The sequence below is a fragment of the Saccostrea cucullata genome, unplaced genomic scaffold, assembly GCF_032062105.1.
Source record: "Saccostrea cucullata isolate Sc308-1 unplaced genomic scaffold, CSIRO_AGI_Scuc_v1 ctg506, whole genome shotgun sequence".
In the NCBI taxonomy this organism is placed as follows: Eukaryota; Metazoa; Mollusca; class Bivalvia; order Ostreida; family Ostreidae; genus Saccostrea; species Saccostrea cuccullata.
In genome coordinates, this window is record NW_026928892.1 from 33,412 (window position 1) to 54,899 (window position 21,488).

The following is a 21,488-nucleotide window of genomic DNA, read 5'->3' on the forward strand; positions in this document are numbered from 1 at the left end:
AATTTTTTTCCAGGCGTCATTTATTTTTCCGGGCGTAGCTCATTTGCATTTTTCGCCTCATATTCCTGCCCAATTCCTCTTGGGTTACGCCCGGAATCTGTGTATCACCATATATAGAGAGACAAACTGACGCCCGGAATTCACTCTCCAAGTACGCCTCAATTCCCCCTATATTCCGGGCGGAACATTTCGTACAGGTGCGCACGCGTGCAATGCTAAAATTTGAATGAACTTGGTACCCTTCTGGGTAAACGTTGTTAAACGGATAATAAACGTCGTTTTGTTGATAATTTTGTTAAGAATTTGATCACACTCAACATGACTCGTACATATTCCTTTTCTTATATTTTAATGATTTCATGTCATTATCTGCGTTTATTCCCCCGTATAAAACCACTACAATGCTCTGAAAAACGTTCGCTGAATTTTTGCTTCCTGGACAAAAATTCATTCGGTCATTTGCATATTCCGATGACCTTTGGCTTGACCCTTCTCGGAATCAATTTCGGTTGATGATGGCGGACGCTAAACCAAAATCGAATCGTGGAAGAAAACCCACACTGACTGATTCTGGGCGGAAAAGAAAGAAAAAGGAAACTAATGCTTTAATTAACAGGTCCCGTTTATATGTTGGTGAGCAGTACGATCGCTGGAACACCTTGAAATTGACCCTTCGTCTACAGACGCATGCTGAAGTTGCCAAAGTTTTGCTTGATCGGTATGTATCGATACATTACATGATCAAATCATGTCAGCGTTGTTAGAAATATTGTCAAATATAAGAATTAGAACCGGACTTAATTTATCAATTTATCGTTGTCTTTAATTATCTCAATATATTCCATTTTATGCTGTCTTATATAGGTGTAAATTTTATCAGAATAACTTGTTGCGAGATCGAGAAGATTTTTCAAGGACACTGTTTACATCAGTGGGGCCCCCCTAAGGGGTTTTTGTAAAAAAAAAAAAAAAACAGAGAAAGACACGAGAAATTGAGCATTTATCAAGTTGATTCTCTAAAAATGACATCATATTTATTTTAAATAAATGTTATAATAATATAATATAATTTATTATATCTGTTATACATATATTTAAGGTATGAACAAAGCGAAAAAGATTTTGTACAGCCAGTTCTTCAGACAAGGAATGTTGCAATGGCTACACCTGATTTAACAGTAAAACATGGTCTGACATCAACACCAGGACCTAGTCATCGCCCTTTTTCACACATCCCATGTGATGTTTCAGGGATTTCCAACACAGATTCTACAGAGAGGTAATTTTTATATTATTTGTTGTAAATTACACTCAAATTTTTGGTGCTTGTATGTATGTGTGTTTTCTTCTTTTTTGTGAAAAGCAGACAAACCTTTGTACATTTCATTAACTATTTTAAATATAATTACAATATTTCTTTTTCAATTTCCCTCTGTAATTTCAGTGATGGGGCAATATCAGGCGTAGAAGCATTACCAACCAAGAGGCCAAGGATGGAAAAATCAAAACAATCAACAAGTTTTCTTAATCCTTTAGAGTAAGTGTATAGATATCAAATTTTGTTTGTTTGATCAGGCTATTAATGTACATTGAAAGTAATTATTCTTTTTATTTGCCAGGGTATTCTATTATTATTATATTTGTAGGTTGTCCATTATAGATGTATCTGATTCAGAGTGCTACGAAAGCCACAGTTCTGATGTCGATTACGAGCCAAGTTTAAATATCACTTTGAGGTAATTTTTTTTGCTTTTTCTCTAGTTTCAGTCTTGTTCAGTACATTTAAGATTATATTTGTACAAATATACCGGTTATAAAATTATTTCAGACCCAACAAGGATGGTTTCAATTCTCTAAAGATTGTCAATGATGAGATGAATTATGATGGTTCTGATGATGATGAAGATACAGATAAAATGGAGGAAGGCGATGTAGATCCTGGGCCTGATCTTATCAAGATAACTAACTGTGATGTGGAGAAGCTGACCTCTGATCAGCCATTCTTGGTCTATTACCAATGCCTGGTGCAACTGGTAGATATCTGCATTGTAAAAAAATGCAAAGAATGTGGAGCAGATATAGAAATGTCGAAGAACATCATTGGGTCAGCATTACATTTGAAGTGGGTGAGCAAATTTATCAACAGTTATGATGATTAAGCTGAATATGGAATATTGCAGATAATATTGCAGATATTCAATCTGTGGATATAAATAGCCACTGGTTTGGATGTCAAATTATAAATTGATAAACTGATGATAATCAGCATGTTTTTAATTTCATTTCAGACATGTAGAAAAGGACACATTGTAAAGAAATGGTGCTCGCAGCCAGTTTTGAATATGAGGATGAACAGTGGGGATCTGCAGTTTGCATCTGCCGTTCTGCTGTCAGGGAACAACTTCCAAAAAATTTCTCTATTCGCCAAATTTCTTAACCTGCCTGCAATCAGCAACACGACCTTTCACAAAATTCAGAGGACATACCTAATACCATCAATTGATAAATTTTGGTCAGAAAAGCAGGAAGAAACCATCAATCTTTTTCGTGGTCAGGAATTGGTTATACTTGGTAAATAAAATATGATTTTGTCTAGTGTTAATTGTATGTGTATACATGTACTTTTTAGTTTAAAAGTTGGAACAATTCTTTTTAACACTTTAGGCTTAAACATGGACTGTATGTAAACATATGTATGTTTTTTTGATTAAGCTTTTACATAATTTTGCTTTTTGCAGGTGATGGTAGAATGGACAGTCCTGGGCATTCAGCCCAGTACTGTTCCTACACATTCATGGAATATACCACGAAGAAGATCCTCTGCATAATTACCATGGATAAAAGAATGACAGACCTCAAAAGTACAAATTTAGAAAAGGCTTGCTTTATGAAAGGATTACAGTTTCTTCTAGACAGGGGTTTGAATGTTGTGGAAGTCGTAACCGATGCTCACTTTCAAGTTGCTTCGATCATGAGTAAGTTCCATTCAAAAAATTTCTATCTATATTTAATTCACTATATTCATATTAAATTGTATATAATAATAAATGAAATTATTTTATTCTGCTTCTTTTCTATATGTTATTTTTATTTTCATTTCTCAGAAAAAGATTACCCACACATTTGCCATTCATTTGACATCTGGCATGGTACAAAATATTTGGGAAAGAAAATAATGTCAGTAAGTATGATCATTAAAATACAATGAGAGCATTTTATTCATTTATTAGAAATTGATTTGTTCAGAAAGAAATTTTTTATTTTTGTTTTTATCTCAGATTGCACAAGAGTCGGATAAAAAGGAATTGCTGCCTTGGACGAAAGACATCATGAATCATTTTGGTATGCAGCACAAGTTAGTGATACATATGAAACTTTCATAGTAAGTATTTTCTAAACTTGGTCAAGAATGAAGTAGCCACTGCTACTTAAATTAAATTCTTTTAATATTTTACCAATCATTTTCAGGGTGTATGGTTTGGACTACTTCATCATGTCACTGATGAGCATGAATGGATTTTACCGTACAATGACAGTGGAATAAATGCATGTCAACATGGTCCCCTGACTGAGGAAAGAACCAAAGGGTGGCTGGAAAAGAATTCCCCTGCTCACAATGCCCTCCGCTATGTTGTCATGGATAAGAGACGACTGAACCAGATACACTACTATTTAAACTGCAGGTAAAACATGTTTGATATTAGATATGTATGTACATGTATAGTGTTCAAACTTTTGTGAATGCATTGTTCAGTCTACATAATAGATCTTTTTCATACTTAGGAGTACTGCTGAGCTTGAAAATTTTCAAAATTTGATACTGGTGTACGCCTCAAAAAGATTTTCCTACAGTCCACCCACATACAGGGCTAGGAATCTTCTTGCAGCCCTAGATCACAATGGTCACGCAGAGAGGGAGATAAAGACCAACAAGGATGGAAGTGTTAGGTCTGTATCCAATGTTTATGTAATTTGGAATCTCCATGCAATATTTTAAATGATGACAAGTTTTTTGGGAGAAGCTTGCATTTCATATCACAGTATTTTACAATGAAATGGAGGTTTATAAATCTATTACAGGTATCAGAGGTCTTTTAACAAAAAAAGTGGGATATGGTCCGTCCATGAATTGAAGGTGGATAAAACCTATAGTTACATACAATCTCTAGTGGAAAAGATCGTGAAAAGAAGATTAAATGATGAAGAGGGAATGAGTGGCAATGTTGTCTTGGAAGCAGATGATCCAAGAAGAATATCGAAAACTCTGGCCCGCATTCCTCCTCCCCCAACTGAACAGCTTGTGAAGGAGAGGAAGTCTCGGTTTGAAGATCCAGACAAAACATTGGACTATTCATGGGACTCTTGAAAATATATTTATTTGTTTAGAATGCAGTGCATGCAAATATACTAGATATAAGGTCATGTGATACATCATAAAATCCCTATTAACCGCCCCTGCCACTATAAGCGCCCCCTAGGTTTTTTTTTCAATTATCAGGAAATAAGAGCCCCCTGCACAGTGATTAAAATAATCTAGAATCGTATCAAAAGTCTGCCAAAATTTCAAGAAAGTAAAAATGAAACTTGCCTATTATCCAATTTCTCAGTGGAAAATGAATCATTTAATTAGTATAATTTGGGTGGATTATCTTCATTGAAAGTAAAGTTAGACAATACTTTAGTGGTTCTTTGAATTGTTTTTTTTTTAAAGAATTTTATACTCCCCGCTTGAAAAGCAGGAGGTTATATAGTTTGAAGTTTAAATTATGACATTTATAATATCATATCAAGAATACCAAAATAACTGCCAACTTTTCGGAATTTTCTATTCACCCGGGTGGCTAATAGGGATTATATGATAATATTTTTTACCAACTCATAAATTGTACATTCAATATATTTATTTATTAAAAGACTGTCAAATATTCATGAAAATATTGTGATAACAAACAGTAATTCAAACTCAAAAGTTCATTTATCAAATTGCCTAAATTCAAGATGGAAGGGACTGTTATGCAAGTCTGCCATGCACAAACCCTGTATATTGTCCAAAAGGATCAGGAAAAGTATCCCTGATCCTCCACACACAACAGCTTGGAATCACTCGCCGATTCCCAGCACCAAGCCGACCATACTGCCAGAGGATGTATTGCCTGTAGGCAGTATGACGGTTTCCTCTGTTCCAGTCATTGTCATTTGGAACTGCAAGGACATCTTGCCTATAAGTCCTGGCAACGTGGAGGATTAACTCGTCTAACACCACAAGATCAAAATCCTAAAAGCATAATTGAAACTAATCAAGATTTCATATACCATGTTATTGAGAATGAGGTTAATATCAAAGATTATATATAAATTTAAATATAAGATGAAATTTTAGATAAGTATTTTGTTAATAACACATTATAATATTGAGAATCAACTAACTCTGATCCTAGAAAAGCAGTTTTCTGGCAGCTGTCCACAACATAGCCGTTCTGCTTCAGTTGGCATCTCTCGGCAGTTCCTGCAGGAACACCAGTCTGGACTTCCCTGGTCTGGTGATGGGTGATATCCTTGCTGCACTCTAGTCCTGCTTCCTGCCTCAAGGATGTCAAAAACAAAAGCTGGGTTCTTTTGCGATATATCAAAAAGCAGCTCCCGCACATTCTCTTCAGGGAGATTACTAATGCGCTCCTGGAATTAAACCCACAATCATATCATAATGTAATCTAAAAATTTATTTAATAAATTTGCTACGTTAATAATATTTTTACACTGATATCAGTAATATAAGGATATGGAAATAACGAACAGTATTCAATCTCAACGTCCATTAAACAAATATACAAAACAAGAGCAGAGCAAACACGGACCTCCGAAATTCCTGCCTTCAGTTCTGTGGTTCTTTCTACTCTGGCAGTTGCTGCTATGTCAGCTCTGTTAGGGGTCTGAACTCGACCACCCCGGCCTCGACGTCCACGGGTCAGCCCTCTAACTCTACTTCTGATCGTGCGCCCAGCTCTCCTTACTCTTCTCTGACTGTGCCCTCCTCTTCCTCGTACCACTCTATCTACATTCTCATCACTTATATGTTCCTCTTCAGAAGTCTGCAACATCAATGAGTGACCATGCATATCATTGTTTTTATGTTTTGCACAGTACATTACCATAGCCATGCTTATTCAATAATTATATCCATTTAATCTTTTTATGCAGTGATAATATACGGTATTCAAATAATTGGTGAAAAATCTTCTTTGATTATTCATAGATAATTATACTAGTATAGATCAAATTATCGAAATATTTTTGTTTTCGATTTCCCCTTACGGGGCCCCTTTGAAGTCCGAGAAACGTAAGGCTCATGTTCTTAGAGTAATAAGCATCTTATTTCATTTACCGCTTCCCTGAATGATTATTATAAAAAATATCTTCTGTCAAAATACAAATAAGATGCTTTTGTACAATGTTTCACTAAAAAAAAAGTTCTAAAACTTACATTTTGTGCATCGGATTCCATGCCTGCAGACTTTCGGTAATCTTCGTTATCAGCAGCGCGCGCACTACGAAGCATCTTCGGAACAGGCTACGATGCTTAATTAGGTGAACCAGATTGCTTTTATTTACACACATTACTGGGATATATTGGCATAAGTTATGTGTTTTAAACCATAAAATTTTAAATTTTTGTCAACATGATACGTAAGGAAAACGTAGGTATTGATTAAGACTAAAAAAAATGTGTTTATTTGACCTTTATTATTCCTTTAAAGTCTCAAATGCATAATGTTCGTCTTATTTAATGAAGCTTACAGGGAATATGGCACCAAAAGGGAGATGGGGAGCGTTTGGGGAACATCTGTAACGGTCCCCGTTACAATTAGCACTAGTTTATTTAGACTTGTCACGTGATGTCGACGTCACATGAATTTAGCAAATATACTTGCAGTTTAGAGGTTAACTATAAATTCCAATATTCCAAAGGCATAATCAAGTTAAAAATCTGACTTTAATTTATAATCCTTTTCAACACTATAGGTAGTTTGTGAAAAGAGCTGCAAACCTGTAAAGATTCCTTTTTTAATTGCTAAAATTTAGATTGTTGAACGGCAATTGGAATATTTTGCTTGTCAACTACATTTAATATAGCTATAATTAATTTAGTTGCAAGATTTCATGAGGTTCGCAACACTTTTCAGATACATTTATGCTTCTTGAGTTTATGTGTGAAAACTTGACAAGATGCATTGAGGGTATGCCCTTGCAATAATGCAATTTATTACACAACACAGTTAAGGCTACAAAAAGGAGGCGGAGCCTATTTTGTACGGGAAAACTTGACTATGACATTATACACAATATACGTCATAAACATTTCTTTAAAAACCACAAAATGAGTTTATCTGCTAATTTAACCAGTAATATCTACATTTGTGGTATGTCTCTATTATATAAACATACAGAGAGAAAATATCTTCAATTCTGTATGAAGTTTGTCCGAGGTCAGAGGTCAATACATGACCTAATCGCACGGCGCAATAATATCTACCGATACGTAAAATATAAAATGACCTGCTTTACTTGCTTATCATGTACAAAAATGAACAAAATAAGAAAGTGAAATGATTAATACATTGTAAATAAGTATTTCAGATTGTTGGCTATCGATTCAACCTGTGTACATAGAGAAAATTAACACGTTAGGGGCCTAGCTTTGTTTACATTTTTTTTTCACTTTTGTCAGCTGCACAGTCTCTAACGGTCATCCTTATTTTGGGGGTAGATTTTCATGATAAACTAGTATTTTATCTTTAAATACTACTCACGATAAATGTGTAAATCTGCTGGAAAATATCAGTGCAATCATGCCATGAACAGCTGTCAAACACCCCGGTGTTTTCGTAGTTCAATGTAAACATGGTAAAGCTGTCGCCAGTGTCTCAGTGTTGATCAGCGATTTACAATAACTATGCCTTTAGCTACTGACATCGTAGAATGTTTTTGATCAAATTGCAAATTAACTGGTTCCGACAAGTGTCGCAATCCATCGGATCCACTCATCCCTTTCCGGCGACCGAAATTCCTCAAACTTTCTACCATCAAACTTCGAACGTGTTTCTTGTGTCTTTTCAGCATCGATTATCAATTTTCACGAATAAAAATATTCCCAGACAACAATCTGTTCACTATTACTGATCACAATTAGCCTTTTACGAAATATTCCCTTCGAAATAGATTCCTTAGCCTAATGAATTCGAAGCGTAACCGCCATGCAAGCCGATTTACACCTTGCGTCATTTTTCAAAATCTACGACGGACGGTTAGTGCAATAATTAAATTCGAAAATATTCAATTGACTGTCTCAAATGTATATATAAGTAATAAATAACAAGTTTATAAACTTCAATGGGAATTGAAGTGGGTCAGTACGTGATCAAATCTTCTGAGAAGGCCTTCGGCCTTCACAGGATTTGATCACGTGACCGACCCACTTCAATTCCCATTGAAGTTTATAAACTTGTTATTTATTTCTTAAAGAAATCATCAAACTACATAAAAACTTACTACAGCGTGTTGTTTTGTCGTTAGTAAAATCCCATATAACAAGTTATAAACATGTCACTGATCCCAATACACTTGCCAAAATGACGTCATTTTTTACAACTTGACGTAGTTTGTATGCAGTGAGAGACAGATCAAATAATATTTTCTCAACAAAATATGCATTCTCTAATTAAATAAAATATTAATTACAGATATTCTATGGGCCAATAACTTGAATTAAATGTCTTTTTTGCTATTTTGTTAATATATTTTCTGTACATAGCGTAATTAATTGACACTTACGTATATTTGTATGCAAGTACATCGGAGGGTAATGAGGGGGGGGGGGGTCTTAATAAATCGATCTAGTGCAAGGGCATATACTCTATGGATCAAAGTAAACTTTTACATTTCAACTATAAAACTATTAAGGTGTCTGAAAAGTGCTGCGATCCTGATGAAATCTTAAAAAAACATTTTGATTATATCAATATTTCATGCCGCTGGCCAGCAAAAAAAATATAGTATTCGGTGATACAAGTATAATTTTAACAATGAAATTGCAAAATTTAGAAAGGGTTGCAGCACTTTTTGGAAACTAAAATGCATGTTGAAAATATTTATATACTAAACTTTGAAACTTAACTTGGTTATGCCCTTGCACTAATGATATTTATATGTAACATTAAAACTTCAAGTCGATGTGCTTAAATCGCGTGACTGCCGCATCAGGTGACTAGTCTACATATAAAATATAATCGTCCTCGATATGCAGTTCTTAATCATAATTACAATTATCCGATATGAATAATGTACTTAAAATAATTGCCATCCCGATTACGAATACATTTTTAAATACAAAATTTAGTCGATATTTCCATTGCGCAAGTTAACTGTACTGTACGGAAGCCCATTAGTGCAAAACAAAAATATATAAAGAAAAACGGAATTAATATATAAAGGAAAACCAAAAATATATAAAGGAAAACAAAAAATATATAAAGGAAAACCAAAAATATATAAAGAAAAAACCAAACATTTAGAAAGAAAAACCAAACATATAGAAAGAAAAACCAAAAATATATGAAGAAAAACGGAATTAATATATAAAGAAAAACGAAATTAGTATAAAGAAAACGGAATTAATATATAAAGAAAAACGAAATTATTACATAAAGAAAAACGAAGTTGTTAAAAGTAGAAAAACTAAGATACGGAATTTATTGAGGTGCACGGTAAGGGTCTGAACCCATAAATCATTAGTGCACCGCGTCTGATAGTCCTGATTTTGTTTCAACAACAAACAAGCGTGGTGTTTGCCTTTACATTCAACTTTTCCGTTTTCCATAAACGACATCAATCAGCCAGACTTGATAATGAGTTATTGGGAATGTCGAAATATAATAGAATTTTACCAAATACAGTGTGTACTTATAAAATCACGGCCTCGATTTAAAGAAAGCAGCAGCACTTTTCAAGTTAAGGAATATATCCTTTATCTATATTCAAAAAATGGTTCAAATCTATGCAGTGTATGCCCTTGCAAAAGTACGATTTTACGAGGCATCGCGATGTAAAATATACGTAACCTGTACATAAAACACGATATAATTAATAAAATACATTCTCTTTGTAGTTAATTAACAATCGCACTCAATAAAATCTATAACGTGGTATTTATCGACTATTTAAAATCTGTAAATAATATTCCGTTTAATAATAAAACACATTTTTCATTGATAAACAATTTCTCAATCTGCCTCTCACAGCACACGAAGTACGTCATTTTTACCAGTATGACAGCATGTTTACAAGTTCAGTGCGATGAGTGCTTAGTTTTTTACCAGCTACAAGGGATTTAACTAGCAACTTTTTTAAATGCATTGATAAGTTATAATGTTGTTTATTATGCGAATACTGCTCAGAGTTGCAAATTATTTCATATACACGTATTATGAAAACTACATAAATGTCACATTTTTGTGTGACGTCATAGTATACTTTTCCCGTATAAATTAGGCCACGCCCCCTTATTCAAGCCTTAACAATCCTGCGTTCATACAAACACAACATAGTATCACTTGTCTGGAGAACGTAGGGACAGTTTATAAATAAAAGACTAGAATAGAAATCGCATCGAAGTTAACAGCCTTTTATTTAATTGCAAATGATATTTGAATTGAGAACAAAAGACATTTTTCATTGTACAAAATGTGACTTGATCAGCATCTCACTGTATAAAAACTGTGTTATTTCTGCGATGCCGTCACATTGACAGGTGCTTTGCGATCGATACATCTTTCATAAGCTGTTTTGCGGTATTTAACAAAACTGCATGTAATAGTAAGATTGTTTGTAGTATACAGCTATCCAGCTGTTTGAAACATAATGTAGCAAATAATTTCATTTAGTGGTATATATTTTGAAGACCTTATATTATATGTGACTAATTACAAATTAGGCCCCGCCTCCTTACTTTAACCTAAAATGTGCTATGCAATCTACACTTTTCAAAAGTTATGTCCCATGACCGCCATCTTAGGTGATAAACCTATACAATCCACACAATATCCTTTGAAGTTTTCAGGTTTGTACAGTCCCTGAAACGTTCTATTTTCCTATTTTCCTGTTCGCTCACCGTTCGTTCACCATTCGTTCAGCGTTCCTTCACCGTTTCTTCAGCGTGCGTTCAATGTTCGCTCTCCGTTCACAGTTTTGCGTTCTCTGTTCACCGTGCGCTGTGTTTACCGTTCACAAAACGTTCAACGTTCGCTCTTCGTTCCGTTTACTTTGCGTATTCCTTGCTTTTACCTTTAACTTATCGTTCAGTCTGCATTGTCATTTGGCACTCCAAAGTGAAAGGACAAATCTTTTTTGATGGTAAGGATTCACACGTTTTTTTTAATTAAATAATTAAGATATCGATTTTTGAAAAATAATTATTTCATTACAAAGAGGATATACTATGTTAATATTTCTATTAATTTCTATTAATTTGGCTGTTACTTTATCCATGAAATTTCCCTAGAAAATGATATAATAAGTACCAAAAATTATGCAGAACGATGCTAAAATATTAAATCTAAATAAGGGCAAAGTACAAATGCTACAAGCACAGCTACATTTTTTTTGCAATGTAAAAGACAGCCAATCGTTAATGGATTTTCTTTTACCAGACAAGAATGAAAAAAAAAATTCTAACAAGTATTTTTAAAAATATGCACGAAAACATATTAAAACTACATGTAGATCTTAGAATTATGAACAGTACTGCAGATTTTCAGTTAATTAAATACAGTATATCTAGAGCTAATTAATTTGATAGTGTTATTTTAAATTTAAAAAAAAAGACCAACTGTTTAAAATGTAATAATTACGAGGGTTGTCCGTAAAATTCGTGGATAAGCCAAAAATTTAATAAAAGTTGTGTCATTGATATTTATTATTGGCATATTTCTAATCTTTTACTTAATGGGAATTGAATAATGCAAAATTTTTTCAATTTCAAATGTTTAATTACAATTTTATGTTCATAATTAGACTTGGAATGGAGATCCAGAGGACCGCAAAATTTTGATAAAAATAACTTTTCATTTTTTTTTTTATTTTATTTGTATTTTAAAAAATTCTTGGGAAATCTGAAAAAATTTTACATTATGAAGTTGACAGAAGTTATCACGTCAAACCTGCAAAATGTGAACGTTCAAAATTTCAAAATGGCTGAGGAATCAGCATTAGAACTTATTGAGACAGGATCGGAATCGTTCAAAAAAGAGACTTTTCGGAATAGGTGACGCAGTGAACAGTGATAAAATTCTGCGTTGACTCCGGAAAAAACCTATAGAGACCAATACATTCTGTAAACAATTGGGAAAACATAGTGAAGAAAAGAGTTCACTAGTATTTAAGTGGCATATAATATTTTCGGACGAGATGAACAGTTTACAGGATGACATGCGTGAAGAAAACCATTATTTCGAGATTGCCGTGCTGTAAAATTTGAATTTTGTAATGTGAGCATGCCGTATTACCGTAAATGAAAAGAGTGGAGTGGGCTCATATAGACCACGGTTTGAATTTCGCACGCAATGACGTCATCAAACTTTCGACCAATCTGAAAGCAGCATTTGAATTTTGGTCACGTGACCCTACAGGCGGGAATTTTATTAAATCACCTATGTTTATAGGGGTCAAGGGTCCAAAAAAAAGGTGTCCTAAAGGGTATCGTGCGACATATCAAATGAAAGGTCTCGACGAGTAGAGCTCAGCCCGAGGATGGTCCGGGGTCATTAAGTGCAAAATCGAAAAATTACTCAAAAGGTATCGTGTGACCTATCAAATGGAGGGTTTCGATGAGTAGAATTCAGCCCCGGGGTGTTCCGGGGGTCATTAAGTACAAAATCAAAAGGTTACCCAAAGGGTATCGCGCGACATATCAAATGAAAGGTCTTGACGAGGAGAACTCAGCCCGGGGGTGGTCCGGGGTCATTGAGTGCAAAATCAAAAAGTTACTTAAGATGTATCATGTGACATATTAATTGGAAGGTCTAGACGAGGAGAGGTCAGCTCGGGGTTGTTCCGGGGTCATTGAGTGCAAAATCAAAAAGTTACCTGAAATGTTTAATGTGATATTTCAAATGAAAAGTCTCGAAAAGTGGAGTTTAACTCGGGGTGTTCCTGGGATCATCAGGTGCAAATTCAAAAAATAACCTTAAGGTAGCGTGTGACCTATCTTATGGACGATTCTGGGGTTTTTCCGGGCCATTAGGTGCAGTTTTTAAGACTTTCCTAATAGTATAAATGCTCTGAACAATCGTGAATCTCTTCATTATCAAACAGAATGGCAACGACGCCAGTCCTTCGATCTTCGAAGGGCAAACACCTGTTTCCAAGCAACAAACCTTATGATTTCACCGTCACTTTGCCAAAAACGTTGGTGTAAAAGGAACAGTGGACACTAGAATTATGTGAATTTTATATCACAACCCCTGTCAAGACCACAAAGAAGGAGCTTTTCATCTACTGTGACGCATGTGACATGTCTGTAGTGGGTGAACAATACAGACCATTGCTAAGGCGTGTTGTTTTGGGGTCCAACAAGAATCAAATCTTCACGAGACCGTACCCAGTTCTGATTCAAATCCCAGAGTTGAAAAAGATACGCCTGGAAATAAGAGATAAAGATTATGAGCATGCCACCTTCTTGAATGGCGATATAAGCCTGATTCTGATATTTCGACCCGCAACCATGACCAGTTCCTTTGCTTAAAAACTATAAGAAGGTGATTCAAGAATAAATTGGTCACATTTTAAGAGTGTCTGCGGAAGAGTCAGCATGCATAAAGTCTAGTGCAACGATTGCCGAGGCTGGTTTTCCTAAAAGGATGTCTTAAAGCGGCATCAGCGAAGTGTAAACGTAATGATGGGAATGCAGCCACCACCACCATCGTCGCCACCGCAGGTGATCACGCCGCCTCTGCCACCGCCGCCGGAATTCACGCCGCCGCCATTCAAGCCGCCGCCGCCGCTGAAGATGATCACGTCGCCACCGCCGCTGGAGTGCACGCCGTCGCTCCTCAAGCCACCACCGCCATCAGCGACTTTTCCTTTACAGCAACAGCACTAGGACTTTGTCTTCAGGCATCCATTTACTGCGAATATTTCTGGCCCCACGTGTTGTGGCAAGACGTATTTCTGTAAACTGCTCTTGCAACACTGCCTGAAAATAATATGGCCTCCTCCTGAGAGAATTGTATGGCTCTACAAACGTTGGCAACCACTGTATGATGTCATTCAGAGTACCGTTTATCCCAAGGTCGAATTTATTCAAGGAATACCTTTGGATCTTGATCAAGATTCCTTTATACATTCCAGAACGAGGAATCTCGTTATTTTGGATGATCTGATGTCTACGGCTTCCAAAGATTCCAGAATCAACGAATTATTTACGGAGGGCAGTCATAACAGAAATATGTCCGTCATAGCCATCAATCAAAACCTATACTACAACAAAGATCCCACCTAGAGACGAAATTGACATTACCTGGTCCTGTTTAACAATCCTGTGGACAGACAAGAAGTTATGACCTTGGCTTGCCAGATGTATCCCGAAAATCCTCAACACCTGCTGAGACATTACTTCCAAACCTTATGGATACCTGTTGTTGGATTTGAAGCCCACTAAACCCGAACATCTGCGCATGCGCACTGACGTCTTGAATTCTATCAAACAGCAAGAAGCAGAGAATTTCCATCATTCTTCGACAGATATTACTACCGATCGGACGTACCACGTGTCTGTTCCTTCAACCTACCAATCCATCGGGTCGGATTTTCAACACGTCACCCCTAAAGAAGATATGCCTTCCTGTGACGATTGTGGTCTGGTCTTTAAAAACGTCCACGACCTTCAAAGACATGTGAAAAGATGGTGTCCCGAAAACGGACAAAAGAAAGATGATGTTGCCCTCATGGAGGTGGATGAATCAAATGCCTCCCCTGTCGGACCAGAGGAAGAAAATGATGACGAACACGAAGTCTTTAACTTTCTCATGGAAAGGGCCAAAGAAGACAACGAAAAACTATGGGACCAGAAATATGATAAATACATAAAGGAAGGTCTATTACGAGAAGACGCTCGAGTTCAAACAGAGGTAAAAATGAACTCTCAAGACCTTAAGAAATTCTCTGAAAAGTATGGACAACTCATCCTGTACATCCTTCAGTTACAAAACGGATCCATTCACACAAAAGTCATGGATGATGTTAAAGATTTCCTGTCCGCCGGCTATGACGAACGCAGAGCAATCAGAAAGGCGTTGAATAAGAACCGTCCTGTCCTTGAAGAAATGTGGGATCCCGAGAGCGATTTGGAGATCGTTGATGCTTCCGAAAGACCAAGAGGGAAAGGATGACGATAGCGAGATGGAAGAAGATAGTGATGAATTTTAAGAAGTCTAAATAACATTTTGAAACTATTCCAAATTATTGTTTGAAGAATGGACTATCGATTATATACCGTTGCATTTACTTGAATAAACAGTGAAAAAAAGCATTGTTGTTTTTTATGTCATTATCGGTCACGTGCTTAGGTATTAAATAAGGAGTGGAAATACATTTAAGCTTCATTTTAACGCTATCCATGCCAGAAGAAACATGTCTTGGGAAGATTATCTCAAGCAAGTGTATTACGATCTATCCACAGCTTGTAGTTTCACTGGAGTGAATAGATTATTCCGATACGTTCAAAAAGAGGGAAAATATGGTATCAGCAAGTACAAGGTACGCAAATGGTTACAGAGACAAGAACCTTACAGTCTTCAGCGACCCATGAAGCGACATTATCGTCGTAATCAGGTGGTCGTCGTTGGTTTCGATGATCAATGGGACGCTGATCTCATGGACATGACAAAATTCAGCAAAGAAAATGAGGATGTGCAGTTTGTGCTGTTGGTCATCAATATCTTCTCCAAGTACCTGTGGATGCAACCTTTAAAGGATAAGAAGGGGCCAACGACAGCCCGGGCGTTCGAAAACGTATTGTGTGAGGGGAGGCAACCTCCGAAACATCTCACGGACAAAGGACAAGAATTTCGATCAAAAGCCTTTAATAATGTTTTGAAGGATCACAACGTAGAACATTTTTATTCTCAAAACACCGAAGAGAAAGCCAACTATGCAGAAAGAGCCATCAAGACGATCAAAACTACATGACATTTAAACAATCCCAACGATACATTGATCGTCTTCAGGAATTCGCTCGGAGTTACAACAAGACATACCACGGCACTATTGACACCGAACCTGAACCCGTTAGACCAAACAACGAAGAAGAAGTGCGCGTGTCAACATTCCAGTCTCAAGAAGAGATCCCACTCAAGCAATCAAAGTGGCCCTACAAGTTCAAAGTGGGTGATAAAGTGCGCATTTCAAACATATCATCCATTTTTGACAGTGAATACGATCAAAAGTGGTCTGGTGACATTTTCATCGTGTTTCGACGTTTCCCGAGGAACGGCATTCCAGTATACAAATTCAAGGACTACAATGACGAAGCCATTACGGGGACATTCTATCAACCGGAACTCCAAAAAGTAGACGTTAGAGACGAGGATACGTTTAAGATTGAATGGATCCTCAAGACTCGTGGAAGAGGACCAAACAAGCAATATTTTGTTAAATGGCTGCATTGGCCAAAGAAGTTTAATTCTTAGATAAATGCTGATGACATGTATCCATAACATTGTGCAGTTATCATTGTTTCGCTTAAATTAAATGTATACAGATTTTTATACAAAATATGACTCTGCATGTCTTGCAATAAAATATAAACCAAAACATGTGTTATTTTTATTTGCGTTTGATGACCCCTATAGACCCCTGGGCTGGACGTTATTCGTCAAGACCTTCAATTTGATAGGTCACAGAATACTCTTTGGGTAACCTTTTGATTTTGCAATTGATGACCCCCGGAACTCCCCTGGGCTGATCGAAACTTGATAGGTCGCACGATACCTTTAGGTAACCTTTTGTTTGTGCACTTGATGATCCCAGAACATCCCCAGGCTGAACTCGACTCAACGAGACCTTCCATTTGGCATGTCACACGATACCCTTTGGGTAATTTTTTTTATTTTGCACTTAATGACCCTAGACCACCCCGGAATGACCTCCACTCATCGAGACCTATTTGATTTGTCGCATGATACCCTTTAGTAACCTTTTGATTTTGCACTCAATGACCCGGAACAGCCCCGGTCTGACCTCTCCTCATCGAGACCTTCCATTTGCTTTCTCACTTGACCCCGGACCACCCCCTCGTTAACTCTCCTCGTTAATACCTTCCATTTGAGAGGTCACACAATACCCTTTAGGACACCTCTTTATTGGACCCTTGACCCCTATAAACATAGGTGATTTTAAAAAAATCCCGCCTGTAGGGTCACGTGACCAAAATTCAAATGCTGTTTTCTGAATTATCGAAAGTTTGATGACATCATTGCGCGCGAAATTCAAACCGTGGTCTATATGAGTCCACTCCACTACTAATGAATCGTCTTTGCAGGGACAGTGGTTGGATGATTTCAGGATATGAGATAGGCATTGTAAATTATTATTTTATGAATGAAACTTGGACATTTTGTGCATATTTTTATGATTGGTCAACGCAACATAAGACATGTACTGAGTTAAACGCTAACTATTTTGAGAAAAGTTACAAGTGCTCGTATTTAGCTTTTGACATCCGTGACGTCAAGAATTTTCGTTTTAGTGCTCCGGGTATTAGTATGTATCTTTTTTGTTTCTAATAAAAATATAACTGTTTGTGCCTTGTTTTTGCGGAAAACTTGCATATTTATAAAATGAAACATGAAGTTAATAAAAATAATAGTTTGAAATATTTTGTCAGTATTCAACAGTTTTTATCAATGTTGTTCACGAACTTTACGGACAACCCTCGTAGATACAGTGATTTTTTTCACTTAATGTTTACTTTATTATTAGAGAGGGAAAATTCTTTCCTTAAACGTACCTAAATAAATGTTTGTCATTAAGTATGATTAAGAGCCCCCTTCCCCCTCGGCGCCTTTTTCTCCTGAAATCAAATTCTTAGTAAGTATTTTCAGTATATTCAAATTGATATTAATGTGCATTGTAAATCAGTTTAAAAACGAACATCAAAACTTTCATGAAACAATAGTAGTTCAAAGTATACATATCCCGAGAGTAGTACATGTATTTCAAATTGGCAGCAAAATGTTTCAAATTCAATTTCAAACTTAATCCTTCTGAGTTTATATTCCCATTATTTATTAATTTACTTCTGCAGAAATGCAAAAAATGAATCTAGAAATGATAGGAAAAAATAATAAGTGACTCTTTGCCTTCGGCATGTTCGGTGAAACGAGTTTTCCCCACATCCACTAGACTGTGTCGAATGATTTTGATTGACAGGACAAACACGTGGATTTCATGTGAACCGTGTGATTTTGATTTTTTTTTATTTTAAATCAAAGCCGATGATTACTGTCAAATGGATTTGTTGAATAAAATAAAAAATTTTTACCGCTTGGATATTAAGCAAAAATAATAAAAGTTTTATTTGATACAAAAGATATCCGAGAATTAATGCTCTCTCTCTCTCTCTCTCTCTCTCTCTCTCTCTCTCTCTCTCTCTCTCTCTCTCTCTCTCGTACACTTCTTTGATCAATAAAAATATAAGAGCACATTACTTATTTAGTTTTGAAAATATAATCCATTTCAAATAACTCGATTGTCTCTTTAAGTCATCTTGTCCCAGCATAATCACCTTCGTAAAATGTCTACAAATACATGTAGAATTTAGCTAAAATAATCATCATAAAAGAATAAATTTGACAAATAAATATATAAAGTTTAGCATTTGAATTTTAAAATACGAGTGTATTTTCGCAATACGCAAGCATAAATTTGTAAATTTAAATAAAAACGGTAAATTTACTCAGAATCGGCTTGGCACGGAAATACATGTTTGGTTGTTTCAACCGCGTACAATGTAAATGATTAATTCTATAAGTAGTAATTTAATCTTCTAGAGTCCAAATTATTTTATTAGTTAAAAGAATAAGCATATCTACTATATAAGTAGATTAATTAAATATTAAAATTAAATTAAAATCGTGTTATTAAAATATCGATTAAAACATGTTACGAATGTGCAGAAAAAAATGTTTCTATTATTTATTTATCTATTGTTTATTTATATTTTAGCATCTGAAATTAGAATTATAGAATAATAGAATAATTTCAATCCTAGGGAAAGATCAGAGGCATTCCGAATAATTCATTCATCTTGCGTCCACCGTTCGTTCACGGTTCCCTACATTCGCGTTCTGCGTTCACTCACCGTTCACATATTGTCACCAAGTTGTGTTCAGCGTTTGCTCACCGTTCGCTCTGCGTTCGTTCACAGTTCGTTCCCCGTTCGTTCCCCGTACAGGTGGGAAAATAGAACGTTTTAGGGACTGTAACTTCATCATTTGACTTTTAAAAAGTTCTGTCTTTTGAGTAGTGTTTGCCCCAAGATGTGGCTACCAACACATTGAAAGAGAAAAAATGAAATACAACGGATTTATCAAAGGACGGCGAAATATTTGATAGTATAAAGAGGAGAAATGGTATTTCTTTCCCCTTTGACCTTTTGGTTGACCCCACAAAGGAAAACAACTTTTGCAGAGTATGGATTGGACTCTTCGGAAGCCTCGTCCCCTTCGAATATCGTCTGTATACAGCTTGGCAGATTCTTAATTTATTTAAACCTAAATTACTTCCAAAATTGTAGACATCCTGATTGATGGCGTCTGGATTGACAGGTCTTTTCTGTATTTCTAATTAAGTACACAGTTTTCCTAAGTGATAATACTTTTTGTGATAAAATTGCTGATCACGAAAAGAAAAAAAAAAACATGCAGATATTGACTTAGATAAAACAGCACATCTTTTTACTACATGTTTTTCATTTCAAGTAGTATACATGTAGTATTTAAATAATTCTAAAAAAAAACTTGCCTGAAATTTACTTACACAGATACGCGTCCGTTGAGCTGAAATTGATTTTACATGGAGGATCGAACTTGGTGCAATCGAATGCAACATGATTCTGGACTCTTTCACCAAGCACATTGAATTCCAGGCAGTAACCTGTAAATAATTCGAAACATATATTTCGTTTAAAACAAGTATTGTAGGGTTATTGAAACTATATTGATGAATATTGGAACAAGTTAGCTGTACATATGCACGCGTCTGCGAATGCATTCGTACATGTACAGCCAACGAGTGCCAATATTCACAAATATAAATTCAATACCCGGTAACTCTTCTGTGATATATCTAGAGCATTTCTAATAATTATTAGAACTAAGAATATCAAATTAATGATTTTTAGCGTCGGTATTCAAATTAACGCCTGTCTGTAAATATTTAATATCGCATTATTTCGATGACCGCACTGAGTGTTACGATTTGCAATTGCTTATTTTGTTTTAGTGGGTCTAATAAGTAATAAATTATTGATGAAAAAATTCTTCATTTTTTGTTCGACCAGATAACTTATTGTTTACAACGGGGCGTTCAATTTGAACGATCGTATTCGAAATGTTTTGGGCATGTTTACGTGTACGTAATAAGAAATCAGCGTTCATAAAACTTCCAGATTGGTAGTATTTTATGAGGGACTATTTATTAACTATATAATAATGAATGTCATTTGATACTTAAAGACATAGTTCAAATTAAGTGAAGTTCGGAAAAAAGTATAGGTATTGTTACATATATGAATCTAGTATCCTTTTGATACGAATGGTCGACTTGTTGAACAAATCAAGAGGAATGACAGTTTATCTCACATTTATCTTGTGCAATTTGAAAATAAAACATCTCTATGGTTTTTGCATTACTTATATATCGGTTAGAGTACACCGAATTGCGAGTTTTTTAATGAGTTTTTATAATAATGTATGAACAAATTAAGAACAACTCATTTTCAAACCGTTCATTGGTAAAATATCATTACCGGTTTGTACATATGTGTTTTTATCTGTAACTTTGTTCAAGGAACACTAAACATGGTGAGATTATTTCTTTATATTTATATGATTTGCTTCCTTGTTTCTAAAATCTGTAATGCAACATATGTACCATAACTTTGAGTTTCCATGGCGCATACTTCAATTGTTTCATTTCCAAAAGTATTGATAACGCAGTGGTATTGAAATCTTAAAGGATCCTCCTTACAGCCGTGTTTATGAAGGTTCCAATATCTATCACAATTTTTCTTTCTAGCCAGTTTGTTTTTCTCATGTTCATTTGATGGACATTGGGCAACTCTCGCCATTGTTACCAGTGACAATTCACCACAGGAGAGTAAGGATGGAGTGGTGTAGTCCTAAGATAAATAAACAACTCATAAAGAAAAATTCATA

The 21,488-nt window shown here is 35.5% G+C and overlaps 2 protein-coding genes and 1 pseudogene across 2 annotated transcripts; 2 read left to right on the forward strand and 1 right to left on the reverse strand.

Annotated features, from left to right (window-relative positions):
• Positions 1–263: 263 nt before the first annotated feature.
• Positions 264–4,925, forward strand: LOC134279080 (uncharacterized; annotated as a pseudogene).
• Positions 4,926–4,998: 73 nt separating this feature from the next.
• On the reverse strand, positions 4,999–6,747 carry LOC134279081 (uncharacterized). Its single transcript, XM_062761422.1, has 4 exons — positions 6,482–6,747; positions 5,871–6,089; positions 5,428–5,676; positions 4,999–5,275 (listed from the first exon to the last, which is right to left on the reverse strand). Exons 1-4 carry the CDS (start codon positions 6,554–6,556, stop codon positions 5,012–5,014), a joined length of 807 nt encoding a protein of 268 aa, XP_062617406.1. The 5' UTR covers positions 6,557–6,747; the 3' UTR covers positions 4,999–5,011.
• Positions 6,748–16,235: 9,488 nt separating this feature from the next.
• LOC134279074 (uncharacterized) lies at positions 16,236–16,739 on the forward strand. The gene has a single exon (XM_062761416.1). The coding sequence runs from the start codon at positions 16,236–16,238 to the stop codon at positions 16,737–16,739; it is 504 nt and encodes a 167-aa protein (XP_062617400.1).
• The last annotated feature ends 4,749 nt before the right edge of the window (positions 16,740–21,488 follow it).